The 18242-nt window shown below is 38.9% G+C and overlaps 1 protein-coding gene across 6 annotated transcripts in view; it reads right to left on the reverse strand.

The window, feature by feature from the left end:
- Window positions 1-2667: 2667 nt before the first annotated feature.
- LOC139760398 (uncharacterized) overlaps window positions 2668-18242 on the reverse strand; it is a 63581-nt gene continuing 48006 nt past the window's right edge. For 3 of the 6 annotated variants that reach the window (XM_071683533.1, XM_071683573.1, XM_071683544.1), the window contains 3 exons: window positions 17541-17666; window positions 13250-14437; window positions 2668-3934 (listed from right to left, as the gene is read on the reverse strand). In XM_071683533.1, the coding sequence (XP_071539634.1) occupies window positions 3126-3934; window positions 13250-14437; window positions 17541-17666 (2123 nt within the window). In that variant the 3' untranslated portion in view covers window positions 2668-3125. The remainder of the gene's footprint in view (window positions 3935-13249; window positions 14438-17540; window positions 17667-18242) is intronic. The other 3 variants (XM_071683563.1, XM_071683554.1, XM_071683580.1) reach the window with 2 other exon arrangements.

Raw genomic sequence — 18242 nt, forward strand, 5'->3', positions numbered from 1 at the left:
CAGTCTTTCAGAAATACTGACTCCATCCCCTCACTTCATCACCTCCTGTTACCAATTCCCAATTTGCCCCCTTCACCAATGTCCCCATTTGTTCTCGTTTTTCACACACCATGAAACTCCTTCCAGAACATCTTATTCTCCCTAAAGTTATTGATACTTGCTCACCCCAACTCTCATTTGGCCTCTTGTTTAAGCCCTGTACCTTCCTCTTTACCTCCTGCTGTTTCTCTTATGTATGTCCCAATCATTCGCACTCATTCCCTGTAAGTATTGCCCTTATACCTCCCTTTTCTCTTTCACTGGCAACTTTACTTCATCATCCCACCGCACAATACTTTTCTAACCTGTTCCTCTCTCACCTTACAGATGACATCCGCATCTCTCGCACATACCAGCATTGCTTTCCTAAATACACCCCACTCCCTTAGTTTTGCGTACTCTCAATCAATTTTCTTTTTCATGATGTTGGAGGCTCCAGTTTCAGACAAAAGTCCACATCAAGGCTGTGCCTTAATTGAAATATTGCGAGGATTATGAAAGGGAAAAAGAAGTGACAAGGGAAAGTATTCACAAATTTTGGAGGAAGTGAGAAACTTGTCTTTAAAATATGCCTGGTAATAGTTATTGGTAAAGACATGAAAAAGTAGTTCCAAAGCTTTCAGGTGTATGGAAAGAAAGTTTTCAAAATGGCCATTTCTCCTCACATACATATACTTGTGAACGTCCTTTTTAAACCAGGTATTTCCAATTACCAATACTTTTTCAGTATACAACTCCACAAGCTGTTCACCACTTCTATTCCTAATACTAAATTCCCCATGCACCCCAAATATACCTTCAAGTGTTGCATTACTCACCTTTGCATTCAAATCACATCACATTTGTCTTTTACAACAAAACTGCTCTCAAAACACTTCCCTCTCATTTCTTTCTTCTCATGACTAGGTGCATAAGCACTAAGTCACCCATCTCTCGCCTGTCACTCACAGTTTTACCCAAATCAGTCTAGAATTTTCTTCCTTAAACTCTTAATCTCCCACAATTCCTTAGCTCTTCTCCTCTTACCATCCCCTGACTTTACTCCTAAGACTAAGTATCCCAAACATTTTCTCGATTCAGTTAGTAATCTTGCAAGAATGTCATTATACAGTGTTCAACATAAAGATTTATGAACAAAAACTTGTTAGTATTACCTTATTGTGAGAACTTGCTCAATGTTACTATTTTGTTGAAAACTTTTTAATATTCATTGACTTTAGCAATAATAATGTTAGGGAAAGTCTTTAGCAATCATAATGCAGTTAGGCAAAGCCTTTATCAGAGATTCTGTAACTTCTCAGATGGGTTGTTTGCACAATATCCCCTGTAAAAAGTGATCATTTTCACATTGGTTAAAGTGGTAAGGTTCTTAATACCATGGTTAAACAACATAAAAAGTTAGGTATAGTCAAGAATCTAATGCAATGTTTGTCTGACTCAAAACTTTGGTCATCAGGTGCTGAATTACAGACCGGTCTCACTAATGAAAGTGATGTGCAAGGTTCTGGAAAGATTATTAAAAAACAAATGGATGACTTTCTGTAGATGAAAAGTTTCCTTAGTGAGAGACAGCACAGTCTTAGGGAAAGATCATGTGTAACTAACCTCATAGAGTTTTACGATAGAGTGACCTCAGTCCTGGACAGTAGGGAAGGCTGGGTGGACTGTCTTTATGTGGACAGCCATAAGACATCTGACAGTGAACCACATAGAGGTTGATTGTGAAGATGATTAACCCAAGTTGGAATAGGGGGATAGCTCCTTCATTGGATAAATTATCTCCGTGGGAGGGAACAGACAACATGTGTCAGAGGAGCCTTTTCCAAAATGGGTTGAGGTGACCAGCAGAGTGCCACAGGGATTAGTTCTAGGACCATTATTCTTCTTAATCTACATAAATTACTTGCTTAAAGGTGTAGAATCCTTTCTGAATATGTTTGCAGATGATGCAAAAGTCATGAGGGAAGTGAAAAGCAAAGAGGATTGTATCAGCTTACAAGGGAACCTAAACAGACTCCAAAGTTTATCTCAGAGTTGAAGAAATACAACCCTAGTGAAGGTAATGAGAATGAGACAAAGTGAAAGATAGACTCAGTAAGATTATCACCTAGCAGGAAATAAGCTTCAAGATTCTATGTGTGAGAAGGACTTGGGAGTAGAAATCATCTCCAAACAGTCACCAGAGTCCCAAACTAGGAGAATAGCTGGGAAGACAAACTCTCTGCTAAGAAGTACCACAAAAGCTTTATAGTAATTGGACCAAGAAGTAAATAGCAAATTATTCATATCCTACACAAGGCCAAAACTAGAATATGGTTCTCAGGTTTGGTTATCACACCTAAAGCAGTACAAAAAACTCATAGAGAATGTCCAGAGGAGGGCAACAACAAAAGTAAAAGAAAAAATAAGTGCAGTAGACTTATCCAACTTTTTTCTTTTTCTTTAAGTATGTAGTCATGGTGATACAAGTTCTACCCAACATTCTTTCCATGATGACTTCTATAGAGCAAAAAAATATGGAACACAGTAAAATATGATCTCCATTTTCTATATTATGACATTTTAAGACTAAATTGCCGTATAAGGATAAGACAAGAAGCCTTTCAAGGTTAAACTGTAGGTGGAAAATCGATACAAAATAATTTATTTTGACAAACAATTTACATCTCAATTCATAATCCAGGCTTAAATATTTAAAGATGAGAACTGATATATAAGATTAAATAAAAGAAATCATTACTGTAGAATTTTAGAATAACATGCTAGATTTTGTAGCATTTCGCTTGTAATTGCTTTGTACCATAAAATACATCATAGCATCCTCGATGTGGAGTTGCGTAGCATTAAACAGTTAAGGTGACTAAAACACACAATACAGTGTTATGAAATAAGCAGAAATGTTTCAGAAGAGATCTTTATGTCTTGTTCTCCTTATCTATTAGATATTTAAATTATAAAAATATATCTGATTTGTACAGTACTAATACCTCAAAAGAAAATATTGACAAAGGGTCCTTTACAATATGACTTTTTTAATATAAAATACAATAAATATGATATAGTTCCTTCATTAAAAAAAGAAATTATCATTCCATCACAACAGTAGGCCACGGTTCTTCTTCCCATTCAATAGTTATTTCTTGGTCATTTGAATCCTGAGTATTTTGCCGTGGAATCTTTTTTACTGAATTTTCACTTTGATGTAATTCTTCTTCATCCATCTCTTCTAGTCCTGACTCCTCAGAGTCATATTCCTCAGATGACCCTTCTTCCATATCTGATTCTTCAGGAGTTGACCTTCCCTGTGGAAATTTACTTGCTGAATAGCACTCAGTTTCTTCTGAACAGTGTTCACTGTTTGCTGTATTTTGAAGTTTTCTTAACCCAGAACCTGATGCTCTTACATTTCCCTCCCTATTATCTGCTGTTTCAAACTCACTTCTCTGTATGGGTACTGCAAGTGGATCTCTCTCTTCTTCTTCTCTAATATTCAAAGGTTTGTTAAGCCATTTCTGTACAGTTTTTACTGATGGAATAGTAAAAATTGTTCGAAGAAATCTATATCCAGCAGCACTACGCTTATAGTATTCTATCATTAGCCTCATAAACCGTTTTGAAAATCGATTGCCTGTCCCTGGTCTGTTCCTTAAAAACATCTGGCTTTCCAGGAAGAGGACATGCTCATCTGATAAAAAATTCTTGGCATCTCTAATTACCTGCTCGGGAGTACCAGCATCTTCTACAACAGCAAACTTGCTCTCCAAGGTTTTATACTTCTTTAGGAGCAAATGATATCTCTGTCTGTGCTTATTAAGCAAACGAGCATATTTTTTTTTAAGCTCCTTATTAGCAGATTTATAGGGTGGTATGTGCCCTGGTGGCCTTCCTGCTGTGGCTGAAAAAAGAAAAATGAACATTTAATCATTAAATCAGTAATATCAGTTGTACAACATCCACAAATAGTATGGACAGACACCAACATATCTCCAAACATACACACATAACACATGAAAGAATACAAGAAAGTTTTCCTTACTGCTTATTTATTTACTTTATAAAATAAATTACAAACATAAAAACAGAGAATGAGTGAGAAAATGAGTGAGGAAAGATTGACAGAGGATATATGTGTCAGAGGGTGGAGGGAACGAGAAGTGGGAGACCAAATTGGAGGTGGAAAGATGGAGTGAAAAGATTTTGAGCGATCGGGGCCTGAACATGCACGAGGGTGAAAGGCGTGCAAGGAATAGAGTGAATTGGAACGATGTGGTATACCGGGGTCAACATGCTGTCAATGGATTGAACCAGGGCATGTGAAGCGTCTGGGGTAAACCATGGAAAGTGTTGTGGGGCCTGGATGTGGAAAGGGAGCTATGGTTTCAGTGCATTATACATGACAGCCAAAGATTGAGTGTGAACGAATGTGGCCTTTGTTGTCTTTTCCTAGTGCTTCCTCACGCACATGTGGGGGGAGGAGGTTGTAATTTCATGTGCGGCGGGGTGGCGACAGGAATGAATAGAGGCAGCAAGTATGAATTATGTACATGTGTATAGGTCTGTGTATGTATATATATGTATACGTTGAAATGTATAGGTATGTATATGTGCGTGTGTGATCGTGTATGTATATACATGTGTATGTGGGTGGGTTGGGCCATTCTTTCGTCTGTTTCCTCGTGCTACCTCGCTGATGCAGGAGACAGCAACAAAGTATAATAAATAATATGAATAATAAAAACAGCAAACAGCCATCTAATAACACATACCTTTTTTATAACCTTACACACTTCCAGTTGCTCTAGATTCCATACACACATCTCAGTACTTACTTCTCAAATTCTATTGCAGTATCAATCAACCAAGCTGTTTCAATTACATAAATATGAACAGATTCCATCACATCCTTGAAAAAGATTTGTGCATAGAAAAGCAAATTATTTCCTCTTCATTTATTCCATGTCTTGAATCACCATCTCCTGATCCACATGAAGATGACTGTGCACATACATGATACAAGCAGTAGTAAACACACAAACTATGCCTACAACAAAATACATTTGTAATACTTTTTGGTGATAAGAGCATCTGTGTTCCTAAGTTCATCCCTCCTAGCCACCCTCTATGACAGACAAAGATTAGGAAATTGTATTCTTTGAGGGCCTTTGCCTTAGTCAACTTAGTATACAGTATATTATATACCATTATGTACCATTTATCTCGGAAAGCAAAAATGGGTATGTTTGAAGGAATAGTGGTTCCAACAATGTTGTATGGTTGCGAGGCGTGGGCTATGGATAGAGTTGTGTGCAGGAGGGTGGATGTGCTGGAAATGAGATGTTTGAGGACAATATGTGGTGTGAGGTGGTTTGATCGAGTAAGTAATGTAAGGGTAAGAGAGATGTGTGGTAATAAAAAGAGTGTGGTTGAGAGAGCAGAAGAGGGTGTTTTGAAGTGGTTAGGTCACATGGAGAGAATGAGTGAGGAAAGATTGACAAAGAGGATATATGTGTCAGAGGTGGAGGGAATGAGGAGAAGTGGGAGACCAAATTGGAGGTGGAAGGATGGAGTGAAAAAAAAGATTTTGAGTGATCGGGGCCTGAACATGCAGGAGGGTGAAAGGCGTGCAAGGAATAGAGTGAATTGGAACGATGTGGTATACCGGGGCCGACGTGCTGTCAGTGGATTGAACCAGGGCATGTGAAGCGTCTGGCGTAAACCATGGAAAGTGTTGTGGGGCCTGGATGTGGAAAGGGAGCTGTGGTTTCGGTGCATTATTGCATGACAGCTAGAGACTGAGTGTGAACGAATGGGGCCTTTGTTGTCTTTCCCTAGCACTACCTCGCACACATGAGGGGGGAGGGGGTTGTTATTGCATGTGTGGCGAGGTGGCGATGGGAATGAATAAGGGCAGACAGTATGAATTATGTACTCGTGTATATATGTATATGTCTATGTGTGTATGTACACGTATACATTGAGATGTATAGGTATGTATATTGCGTGTGTGGACGTGTATGTATGTACATGTGTACGTGGGTGGGTTGGACCATTCTTTCGTCTGTTTCCTTGCGCTACCTCACTAACGCGGGAGACAGCGACAAAGCAAAATAAATAAATAAATAAAATGAATAGATATTTATACTTATGTAACCAACAATCTCAAACCCAAGATTTTTTGCCAAAAAATCCATCATTGTTATTCAGTCAACCTTAGTTTTTCATAAGCCCCAAAACACTGAAGTACCTGATAGAGAATGCTTACTTATCTGACTATAAAACTCAGATGCAACAAGATTGAACCATTTCAAATGTAATCAAATTATGTTAACTGATGCATTTCTATACTGTATACTCTGAAATCTTATTGTGAAGAAGCACACTAGTCAAAAACAGGCAGTTACACCTAGTTTATTACTAGCAAAGTCTCTGTGGCTCAGCTGCTGCATTGATTTGCCAACATGACCTGATAATCTGTGACCAGCTCCTACTTTGTCAGTACAGAGGCAGTGAGACACTCAAGGAGGTGGCCACAGCAAAAGAGTCTCCAAAACTGGAGGACTCCAGTGCTGCTTCTTAGCCTTTAATGCCTCACCCTAAACAGGCTCCTAGAAGAGGACAGCTCTAGCATAGTGTTTTCAGAGGCTCCTACCTACTGTTTCTACAGACTACTATCTATTCATATCTCTGATGCACATTCCCACTAGGAACTCTCATCAAAGGAATGGCCACAACAAAAGAGCCTCCACTTATCCCTGTCTCTACATGCTTCCCTTGCATACACTATTCCACACATTCTTCCACTATTTCCCCTCTCTCCAGTATTCTTCCAGTCTATTTCCCCATGTCATAGGTGGTCTTCCTCTCACAACAATCCTTTTAATTGAATTATCATACACTCTACTTGCAAACTCCCCATAGTGCATTTTTTCCACATGCCCAAACCAACTCAAAGTATTACATTTCACCCACTTTGCATTCCCTGCTATTCCACATCTCTCATACACCCCCTCATTTCTATCTTCATTCCATCTAACCATACCACATGCTAATCTCAAAAAACTCGTTTCCACAGCCTGAATTCTTGACCTGTGTGATTCATTCCACATCCATGTTTTGGCAGCATAGATCAGGGTTGGGAGGACTATACTGTCCCTTTGTTCCTCTCTTCTCTTCCATACTTGCATCTCTACCTTCATTAATCTATTAAGAGACCCAATGATTCTTCTATCCTGTACTTCTCTCTCTCTTATCTCTCCTTCCATATCACCAAACTTACCCATGACTGCTCCTAGATACTTAAATTCTCTCACTTCTTCCAGTCTTTCTCCCCATATTCAAAATGCAATTTAAGAAAACTTTATTCTTTCACTCCATATAGTTTTGCAAAATCTTTACTTTCACTCTGTTTACTTTCAGACACCATTACTTGCATTTACCTTCAGTTGCCTACACTTACACACATCATGAAACATACAACCTTCTGCAAGTTCTCTTCACTCACAGAAGACAACACAGTATCATTCACAAACAGGACAACTCACTGTCATACCCCATCTCTGCAACCACTTTCCCTAGATTTGCTTTCAACTGTCTTATCACTCCATCTGTATATTCATTAAAAAGTCTCAATGCCATCACACAGCCCTGCCTCACACCATGTGCACTGAAACTTTCAGTCAACTCTCAATCCACTCTTACAGTTGTCCCCTTGCCCCATATATCCTTAACACATCCTATAAAGTGCTTCACTCAACTCTCATACGCTTTCTCCAATTCCATAAAAGCTGCATATAACTTTCCTAAACCCCCCTTTCCTCTCAATTTTTTTGTTTTGCATTCAATCACTTCCATCACTCTATCAATCAACATTCTTACACAGACTTTTCCTGGTTTACTTTTATGTTTAAGGCTCCAGTCACGGACAAAAATTCACATCAAGGCCAGACCCTAATTGATATGTAGAAAGAATGTTAAAAAGAAAAACAAAAGACAAGGGTAAGTATTCACAAAGTTTTGAGAAAGTGAAAAACCTGTCTTTTGAAATGTGCCAAGTCATAGTTATTGGGAAAGGCATGAGAAGGTAGAGTGTTCCAAAGCTTCAATGTATAGGGAATGAAGCAGTTGTCAAAACAGCCCACAGTTGAGTTGCTGATGGCCACACAATAATCGTGGGACACAGCAGCTTGCCAGGTGTACTGTGGTCTAACTAGTGGCATGGGCACACAAGCAGCCAGCTCTCGGGAGCAGAAACCAAAGTAATACCTATAGAAGAGGGAAAGTGAACTAACACTGCAGCACAAGGCAAGGGGGTCAAATGTAGAAGTTAGCCTGAAAAGTCTATAAGGTGGGTTGCTTTCAACTCACCTTTGTCAAGTAAGGATGCAGAGCTAGAACCAACCTAAATGTGAGAGCAGTACTCCATACAAGGACAAATCAATCCCTTGTTTAAACTGAGCAATTATTCAGAGAAGTTTTGACATCTAAACAGGACACCCAGTTTCTTAGATGCAGACTTTGCTATTCCTGTAATGTGAGGTTCCCAAGAAAGAGTGGATATTACAGTAATACCAAGCATGTTCATCGAGTCAAGAGATGGAATCACAGAACCCTCAAAGGAGAGACGAGTAGTGAGGAGTTTTCGATAGAGAAATGTGTAGAGATTGGGTCTTGGAGGCATTTAACTTCACAAAATTTTGTCTACCCCACTGAGATATCCAGTCCAAGTCTGAGTTTATTGAGGAAGCTGTGTCAAGATGAGATGCAAATAGAATGAGAGAAAAGGGAGCAAAATTGAAGGATGTGGATGAATGCAGTGTTGAGTCATCAGCATATGAGTGCATTGGATTATTTGTGGAGAGAAAATTGTTGAAAAAAAAGAAGAAAAAGTATAGGGGACATGACAGAACCATGAGCAACACCATTGTTGATGGAGAAAAGGGGAGAGGTTGATCCATCAACATTGACAGAGATAGATCAGCCAGAGAGGAAGCTAGATATGGAGCAAGGTGAGGAAGGGAAGCCAAAAGAGGGGAGCTTAGAGATGAGACCTCAATACCACACCCTGTCAAAAGCCTTGGATGTATGTCAAGGGCAACTACACATGACTCCCCAAAATCTTTCAGGGATGATAACCAAACATTAGGAAGATAGGAAAGAATATCACCAATGGATCACACATTACAGAAGCCATACTGGTGATCAGAGAGAAGACTGTGATTTTCAAGGTGTTTAAGGATATGGGAGTTCAGGAGGGATTCAAAGGCTTTGGAAATAGTAGATGTCAAAGCAATAGGACAACAGAGGAGTCAGAACAGTCACCCTTCTTAGAGATGGGAAGTATCAATGCATGCTTCCAAGGAGAAGGAAAAGATTTGGTTTATAAGCAGAAAAAGAACAAATGAGCAAGCACAGGTGCACGTTCAAAGGCACACTATTTCAGTACATGTGGATGGATGCCATAAGGACCATAGGCCTTGCTTGTTTCCAAAGAAAGAAGCTCTTTTTGGACAGTCCGAAAAGAGATTAAGGGAAGAGGCATAGGATTAGTAAGAGGAGCATCAGGGGGTGAAGGAATGTTAGAGCCATCCAAGGTGGAATGTGAGGAGAAACGGGAACCAAAGTGAGTTGCTTTGTCATTGGCAGAGAGGGCTATAGTACCATCAGAATGGAAAAGTTAGAGCTACAGAAGTTGTTAGAGATGCCTTTAGCTAAGGACTGGAAAGACCTATCCGTGGATGACGAGGAGAAGTTATTGCAATTCCTTTGGATAAAGAAACACTTCGCTTCACAGATAACATGCTTGAAGCGATTATGGGCAATGATGAAAGCTGAATGGAAGCCAGAGGGAGAGTTTATCTAAACCCGATATGCCCTATCCCTTGCCAGAATGGCCTCAGATCAGGGATGGTTGAACAATGGACTGGATGAAGTGGTTGTCTTGGAGGGAGAGGGATAACTGCTTCCTTTCCCGCAAGAATAACCTCTGCTATGCATCTGGCAGAGACAGAGGCATCACCACATAAGAGACAGTAATTTACTCATGGAAAGTCAGAAAAGAAGTTATGTAAGTTATTACTTGTTCCCCTATAATTGTTACATATATCCTTGGCACCTTCTTTGAATAAGGAACAATAATAGCTTTCTTTCATCCAATCCTTAAGCACAATCTTCTCTCTCCAAGCTAAATTACATATCCACTCTATCACACTTTCTCTTCCAGCATAATCCCATCCACTCTAAGTGTCCTTTCTACTTCCAGTCTCATTATTGCCCATTTTACTATAGGCCCTTGCACTTGTATTCTCTTCCTCCCATCCTCCATACTCATGCATGTAACAACAGCTGCATCATCTTCCACATTCATAAGTTCTTCAAAATACTCTTTCCATCTTCTCACTTCCTCGTTTTGACTCAGCAATTCCACTTCCTTACTTTTACCTATGTTCCAACCCACTACTACCTAATGCTCCCACCTAATGTTCCTACTAAGTACTTCTATCTAATGCTCCTGTCTAATGTTCCTAAAAACCACTTCTATATATTGCTCCTACCATTTTGCCAAAAGGCACTCAACTGGAAAATCAAGAGTTATGAAGATGAGCTTGTGAGATCTATGTTATCAAGTTTTATGTATGACAAGGAGAGATTGTATATTTGTGGACAGAATGCCAGCAGTCAATGTATGGGTGAGACAAAGAAAAGACAGCTACCTGGGGTTAGAGGAGTGCAGCTCAAAAACCATTTAAAAGTTGGCTCACTACATGTGGCTATCACTAACCATCCCAATACCCAGGAGGGTAGTACCAGTAATATACCTCCCTAATCAGTGGTTGCCAGCCAACTACTATCTGCTACATGAAAGGTGCCAACATATGTTACTATTACAGGTCAATGAAGGTAAACTGATAATTTCTGCATTTATGGATTATTTGTCATATTTAATTTGGCTAAACTGATGATTATTATCCAAAGATATCAGTTATATCAGCAGCATGATAATATGATTGGTCATTTGGAAGATAATCATAAGGATGAGTGCCTGAACTTTAGATTTACCTGTACTGTACACCTCATACTTTGGTAAAAATGCCTTCTAGAAAATAAAGCAAGTACATGACAGTTTGAATTGAAAGTAAGCAAGATTTCACATATAGAAACACACTATTAGCTAAAAAGTAACAGCTGTCACACCCATCAATGCTGTCACAATGTTATCCTGTTATTCAAGGATATTTGATGTCACTGAACTCCACGCTATTTCTCTCTCAAGGATAAATAGAGACTGACAGAAAATACGGCTGTATTATCTAAACAAATATTTCCTGAACTCAGTTACATCTTTCCCTCTGCAGAGCTGCCAACCTTTTCAAACAAATAAAGGAACAAAGATGGCAAAAATAATGAATTTTGAGTAAAAAAAGAAAGGGATTTTGCAATAATAAAACTTACAACCACACACAATACAGACTGCACTTTTAATACAGGAAATTGTGATCTCCAGTGCTCAAGCTGTTATCTCCATTCATTTATCTACGTGTAGATAGTCTATGATTGTTCACTTTAAAACCAACAAAGTATTTAGTCATTAGTGTTTCATTTTCGGTCCTCAAACTAAGTCGATAGAGGTTACAATGTATGTTTGTCCAAGCATATTCAGTCTTGGCTAGAGAGCTTTTTGTTATAAGCAATGGTTACATGTTTGCAATTCTCCCGAAGCCTTTTACTGAACTTAACTTGATAACAAGTCATACACGATATGAACAACAGCAAGCCAAAACATCAAAACGTGAGGACCAAGTTTTCCTACGTGGGAGATTTTATTACCTTTTCAAACTCTCCCATTATGAATTGGTTATTGTCTAATTGATTTTCCTTAGTATATCACTTTTTAAATGCTTTACACAGACATGATTTGGCATTTGTAATGGTAGTATGAACATTTTCACTGGTTTGTTAGAGATTATCCATACTAAATTTTGCAGGAAAGCATCAGGTTTATGCATTAGTAGTTCATTTTATCCCTGTTTCTTAATGGTTATGTCCCAAATAAACTGATGCGATGATGTAACTTGTGCTGAGGATTCGATTTTTCTAGCAAAATTTTTGTTGTTACTCTTCATCTGTCACTGTTAGAAAATCTTAGTAAATTAAATTCTACTGCTTTGAAGAACAGCAAAAGATTATTTAGATGGAAGGGAACTAGTAATATCTTATCCACTTTTATACATGATAATTTTGTACAACTTTTTGAAGCCTCAGGAGGGCCTGGCCTAGGTGTAGGACTAATCTGGTTACACAAGCTAAAGATGATTGAATGGTAAGACCAACTGTGCAACAATTTGTGCAGTAATATCCACTATCTGGTCGGAAACTGACTGATGTCTGACCTATTTTGTACAATACATTAGTAGTTGTGTGCGCAATGAGAACATACTTTATATTGAACAGTGCACCCCTTTGAACTTCCCATACACTACATAAACAATACATTTACAATTCATGAACGTGACCTAAATTTAAAAAAAAAAAATAAAAAACATACTTTACTAAGAAAAACCATACTGCTGTATTCATCTTAAAAAACATAATAAATATGGCACAAACATAATGGCTAGCAGCTCTGCCTCTAGCTTCTACCTTGATATTTACAAAACATGCCATATATCTGTCTACCTAGTATATCTCTGACACTCGTTCTCAACTGGAACTCCCTCAAGGGGGTGGCCACAGTAACAGTCTCCATAACCAGTGAACTTCAGTGCTGCTCCTTAGCCTTCACTGCCTCACCCTTGACAGGCCACTGGCGGAGAGCAAGTCTAGCATAATGTTTGCAGAGGCTCCTAACAAATGTTCCTACTGATTATTTCCACCTAATGCTCCTACTAACTCCCACTACCTAATGTTACTACCTATTGCTCCTGCCTAAATGTTCCTACCAACTCCTATTGTCTATTGCTTCTAACATTGCTCACCACAAGAAAATCTAGTTACGAAGCTGTGTGAGTGAAGTGTTGTCAAGTGTTATGTATGACAAGGAAAGACTGTATGTTTGTGGACAGAATGCCAATACTTCAGATTTGGGTGATGCAGAAAGAAAAGACAGCTACCTGGGTCAGAGGAGTGCAACTTGACAACCAGTGAAGTGCTGGCTCACTAGGCAGGTGTCACTTACCCTCCCGATACCCAGGTGGGTAGTACCTACAAAACTTACCTTTCTGTTCTATTGGTGTTATAGGAAAGCAATCTGATGAGATGCTTGTAGATGACGGTATTTTCCGTGTCCCAGTGTTTCCTTGCTGAGTATTTTGTTGTAATGCACTTATTACTTGCTTTAGTGTGTCTGAAGTTACTGGGCTACTACTGCTTATAGGTACAGTTGGCAGAGCAACCCATCTCACATTCTGGTTACTTTTAGGTCCTGATTTATTAGCCTGACCAATGCCTGCAGTGCCATCTGGCATATTTACATAACGGTACATTTTCACTCCCCCTTTTCTAATCTTACAAGGGCCAGAAGCAAACCCAACAGCTGCTGACTTTCCCTCAGATTTATTTAAGGATGATTCATCTACTGGGCTTGAAGGTCCAGACGATGAAAAATCATTGGAAATTTCCATATCATTAACAGATGATTCTATTCCACTTGGAAATGTGTGATCCTGATCACCAGAAGACTCGCAGGAAACCAAAGGATGTTGTATACTCGTTATGGGAGACTTCATTGTATGTTTGGACGATTCAGTAGTAAACGTGTTAGTATGAGTACAGTTCTTTGATTGTGAAACTGAAGATATGATGGACTGTGTCATTATCAGGGGTGTCCGAGTTTTATGTACCTCAGTTCCAGTCTTTGAAAACTTAGATGAAGCAACAGAAGAAAAGTCTGAACACAAAGAGGATTGATTATTTACTCCGTTACTCTTATTACCAACTTCTGACACCTTACTTGAACTTGTAGGGAAACTGTCTAACTGTGCTGAGGTTGGAGCAGATGTGGGCTCTGAACCCCCAATAAACACTGGTGGAGTAACAATTTGAATGGGAGCTTGAGGTGCACCAGGAGGTTGGTTCTGGCCAGGTGGAAGTTGAATTGTAAAAGTAAATGATGGAGTATCTGTTCCACTTGTGGCAGACCATGTCACAACTACTGGAGTTTGACTAGACGTTTGAGGGAAATTGCATTGTGCTTTGTTTAATAATGCCAACTGCTGATTAGTTTTAACTGCAACACTAGAGTCTTTAGGCAAAACTGATGCATTTTCAAAAGAAGAAGAAGAAGCTGATTCATATAGTGAATCAGATCGATTGGCAACTGAATGATATTGAATTTTTGCTTTATTCTGCAAAGGTTGGTCTGAGGGCAGCAATGTTTCGCTATTAGGCAGCTGACTCTCAGCATCTGAAAACAAAATATATTCTGTTAGCAGACAAAAAATCAAATCAATTGTGAAGTTAACTAAGGAAAATGATAGTAGCATAGTTGCTCAGTGGTTAAAATGCTTGATTACTGTCGAGAAGGTTGTGGGTTCAAGTCCCACTTATATATACTTCAAAAGTCGTTCACCTTCTCCATTTAATGGAGAAGTCAAAGGGAGGTAGATGTAGCATTAACCATTTTTTTGTTTGTAGTCTAAGAAACTGGTGTCATCAAAACACATCGGTACCAACATTACAATACTAATGGGAAGGATTTCAAAAGAAAGAGATGAGTTTGTATGAAAATGAGGGACCCATGGCTATCTGCATATCATGTCCGAGGTATTTTTGCAACCTTTACTTCCACAAAACTTTTTTCTGTTCAAACTGCTATTCATTTACCATCACTGTGGAAAGGTAGAGCCTGTTTGCATGTTCTAATCACTAGGCTAGTCTTAATGGGCTTGCAAGTAGTTACACTGCAAGTTAAAAGTTTCTTTCGTCAAAGTACTTCTCACTCCAAAGGAGTCCACTTTCCATGCTACTGACAGTAGCAAACCCTTGGGCTGCAGGAGCCATTAGAAAGAGGTCTTGGGTAACACCAGGACTCTCATAAAAATAGGTTCTGGGGTAATTATAAATAAGTAGAATAAAAATCACTTGGTATCTTTATAATGTAGAGTTACCTAATAACTCTCACAGAAACTATATGGAGTTGTATGTCTATCTATCTATATCTCTGATGCCCTTTCCCTTTGAGAACTCCCTAAAGGGGGTGGCAACAGGTAAAGGATCTTCATAAATGGTGAACTCAAGCAACATTTTAGCCGTTAGTCTTCACCCTTAAGCCACTGGCAGAGGGCAACTCTAGTGCAGTGTTTTCGGAGGCTCCAACCTCAGTTCCTAATTGTACCTACCTGTCTATGTATTACTTCTACCTAATGGTCCCACCTAACATTCCTACCCACTACTTATACAAAATGCTCCTGTCTAATGTTTCTACCTACAACTGCTATCTACTGCTCCTACCATTTTGCCAAAACGCTGGGCTAGTACATAGTGTTCATTGCATGGGAAAATTTAGTTATGAAGAATGAGTGGTGAGAGTTGAATGTTGTCAAGTGTTATGCATGGCAAAGAGAAATTATATGTTTGTTGACAGAAAACCAACCATCCAAATGTGGGTTAGGCTGAAAGAAAACACAGCTATAAGGGTCAAAGGAGTGCAATCTAAAACAACCTCTGGTGTGCTGGCTCACAATGAAGCTATCACTAACCCCCCTGATACCCAGGTGGGTAGTACCACTAATATACCTCCCAGGTCATTGGCTGTTTACCAACTACCTTTGTATATATGTATGACACCTATCTATCTATATCTCTGACTCCCTCCGGGAACTACCATGAAAGGGGCGCCACAGCAAGAGTCTCCACTTGTCCCTGTCCTTACATGCCTATCTTGTATACATAGCTCCATACTTTTTTTCCCCCATTTCTCACCCTCCAGTACTCTTCCACACTATTTTCCATGTCACAAATGGTCTTCTTCTCACACCAACAACTTTATTTGTACTATCATGCATTTTTCTTGTAAACTTCCCGGCTTGCATTCTTTCTATATGCCTACAGGACCTCAAAGTATTATGTTTCATCCACTCTACCTGTCCACAATTCATTCCCTTTGCACTATTTGCCATACTGAATCTCTCATGCAGCCCTCATTATGTTCTTCGTTCCATCTTGTGATACCATGTGCTTCTCTCAAATAACTCTTTTCCATAGCCTGGATTCTTGACCTCTGTGACTCATCCCATGTCCATTTTTGGTTGCAAAGGTCATGGTCAAGAGGACTATGCAGTCCCTTAATCCTTTCTTCATGTTAATACTTACACCTCTACCCTTCATTATTATTCTATTACGGGACCCAATAACTCTTCTACCCTGTGCCACTCTCTCCCTTTTCTCTCCTTCCATATCACTAAACTTATCCAAAATAACTCTCAGATACTTAAATTCTGTCACCTCCTCTAGTATTACTACCCTCATAACTAACAAAATTTAGTACATTTTCTTCTTTCACTCTATAGGGCTTTACAAAATCTATAATTTCACTCAGTTTCCTTTCAAACACACTTACAATCTTATGCTGCACCTTTTCAGTCTCAACAAACAGCACAGTATCATCCAGAAACATGCTTATCACTAGCCACCATACCTTGCTATCACTTTTCCCTAGTTTTGCTTTCATCTCTCTTATCACTCTATCCATATATACTGTGTTACAAAGCCATAATGATATCACCCATCACTGCCTCACACCCATATGCAGACTAAAAAATTTTGCTCAACTCCATCCATGCATGCACATGCATTTGCTCCTCAACAGCAGGCTTTCATACCATCCAACAGTCGTCCCCTGATACCTAATATTTCCTTCATACATCCTACAAAGCATTTCACTCGACTTTGTCATACACTTTTTCCAGTTATACAAAAGCGGCAAACAGCTTTCTTATCTTTTGCTGGTACTTTTCCACAATCATTCTCACTGCAAAAATCTGGTCCACACATCCCTTACCTTTCCTAAAACCCCATTGCTCCTTAATTATTCTGCATTAAGTCACTTTCATCCCTCTTATCATTCTATTACATACACTTTTCCTGGTATACTCAACAGACTTATTCCCCTGTAATTGCTACAAACATCCTTAGCACTTTTTCCTTTGAATAATGGAACAATAATAGCTTTCATCCAATCCTCAGGCACAACCTTTTGTTTCCTGCTAAACTACACACAAAATGCATCCATTCTATCATACTTTCCCCTACATAATTCAAAATCATTCCATCCTAATACATCAAAGATATCTTGCAATGTTAATGAAAACAAATTATGACAGCTGTTTTCCTGTATTATTGTGTTGACACCTGAAAAGAAATAGATCTGCTGTTTCCATCATCAAGAGAACTTATCCAGGCCTTTTCTGGCCAGCCTTAGGAATACACCTAAGTCTTATGGTCTGCATGAATGAAAAGCATCAGTCCATTAAATCAAAATTTTCCTCACCTTGGATTTTTTTACTTACATTTCTTCAGTGGTTGAATGAGTCCTTTGGCCTGAAGTACCTTTAGAGATGCTTTGTTTAATATCATGAATGTTCTTTTGCCACCACCCTTAGTTTTCACAATTTGTCTCTTGACAGGTCCAGAGTCTGTGATGAAATAAAACAATATTTGATTGAATAATTCAAAACTATGGGTTACTCTTTTAAGGAATAGCTTAAAAGCTAAAAAAAAAAAGTTAAAAAGGAAGCCATTTGTTTGAACAAAAATATCCAAAACCATATACTTATGCAAATTTGCAAGCCAATAAGGTTAGTTGGTGCTGCTACTACAGTAAGGACTCAATAACTAGGAACAGTTGAATTTCAGAGCCTTAAGGGGATACTTTAGTTTCCAAGAGAATCCAAGTCTCACACTTTTCCTAAGTTTCACCTATTGCTCTCCTAATTTTACAAATTCTTTATCTTTCTACTACTCTAAACTCCATTAGACTGCAGCATAGTCTCACCCTCAAGATGAGATCCTCTACTTCGGGGATTTCAACATCCACTATAGGAAAAGGTCGAATTCCTCCCTTGAGGTTGATGGGGGAATTGAATCCCTCATGTGCTCCATTCTTATTGATTTAGAGCAAATTATCTCTCACCCTACTCATATGCCTGACCACTATGAGTGCTTTCCTAATATTATGAATCTGTTTTTCACCTCTAGTACATCCTACTGTA

This window comes from Panulirus ornatus, chromosome 3, assembly GCF_036320965.1.
Source record: "Panulirus ornatus isolate Po-2019 chromosome 3, ASM3632096v1, whole genome shotgun sequence".
NCBI lineage: Eukaryota > Metazoa > Arthropoda > Malacostraca > Decapoda > Palinuridae > Panulirus > Panulirus ornatus.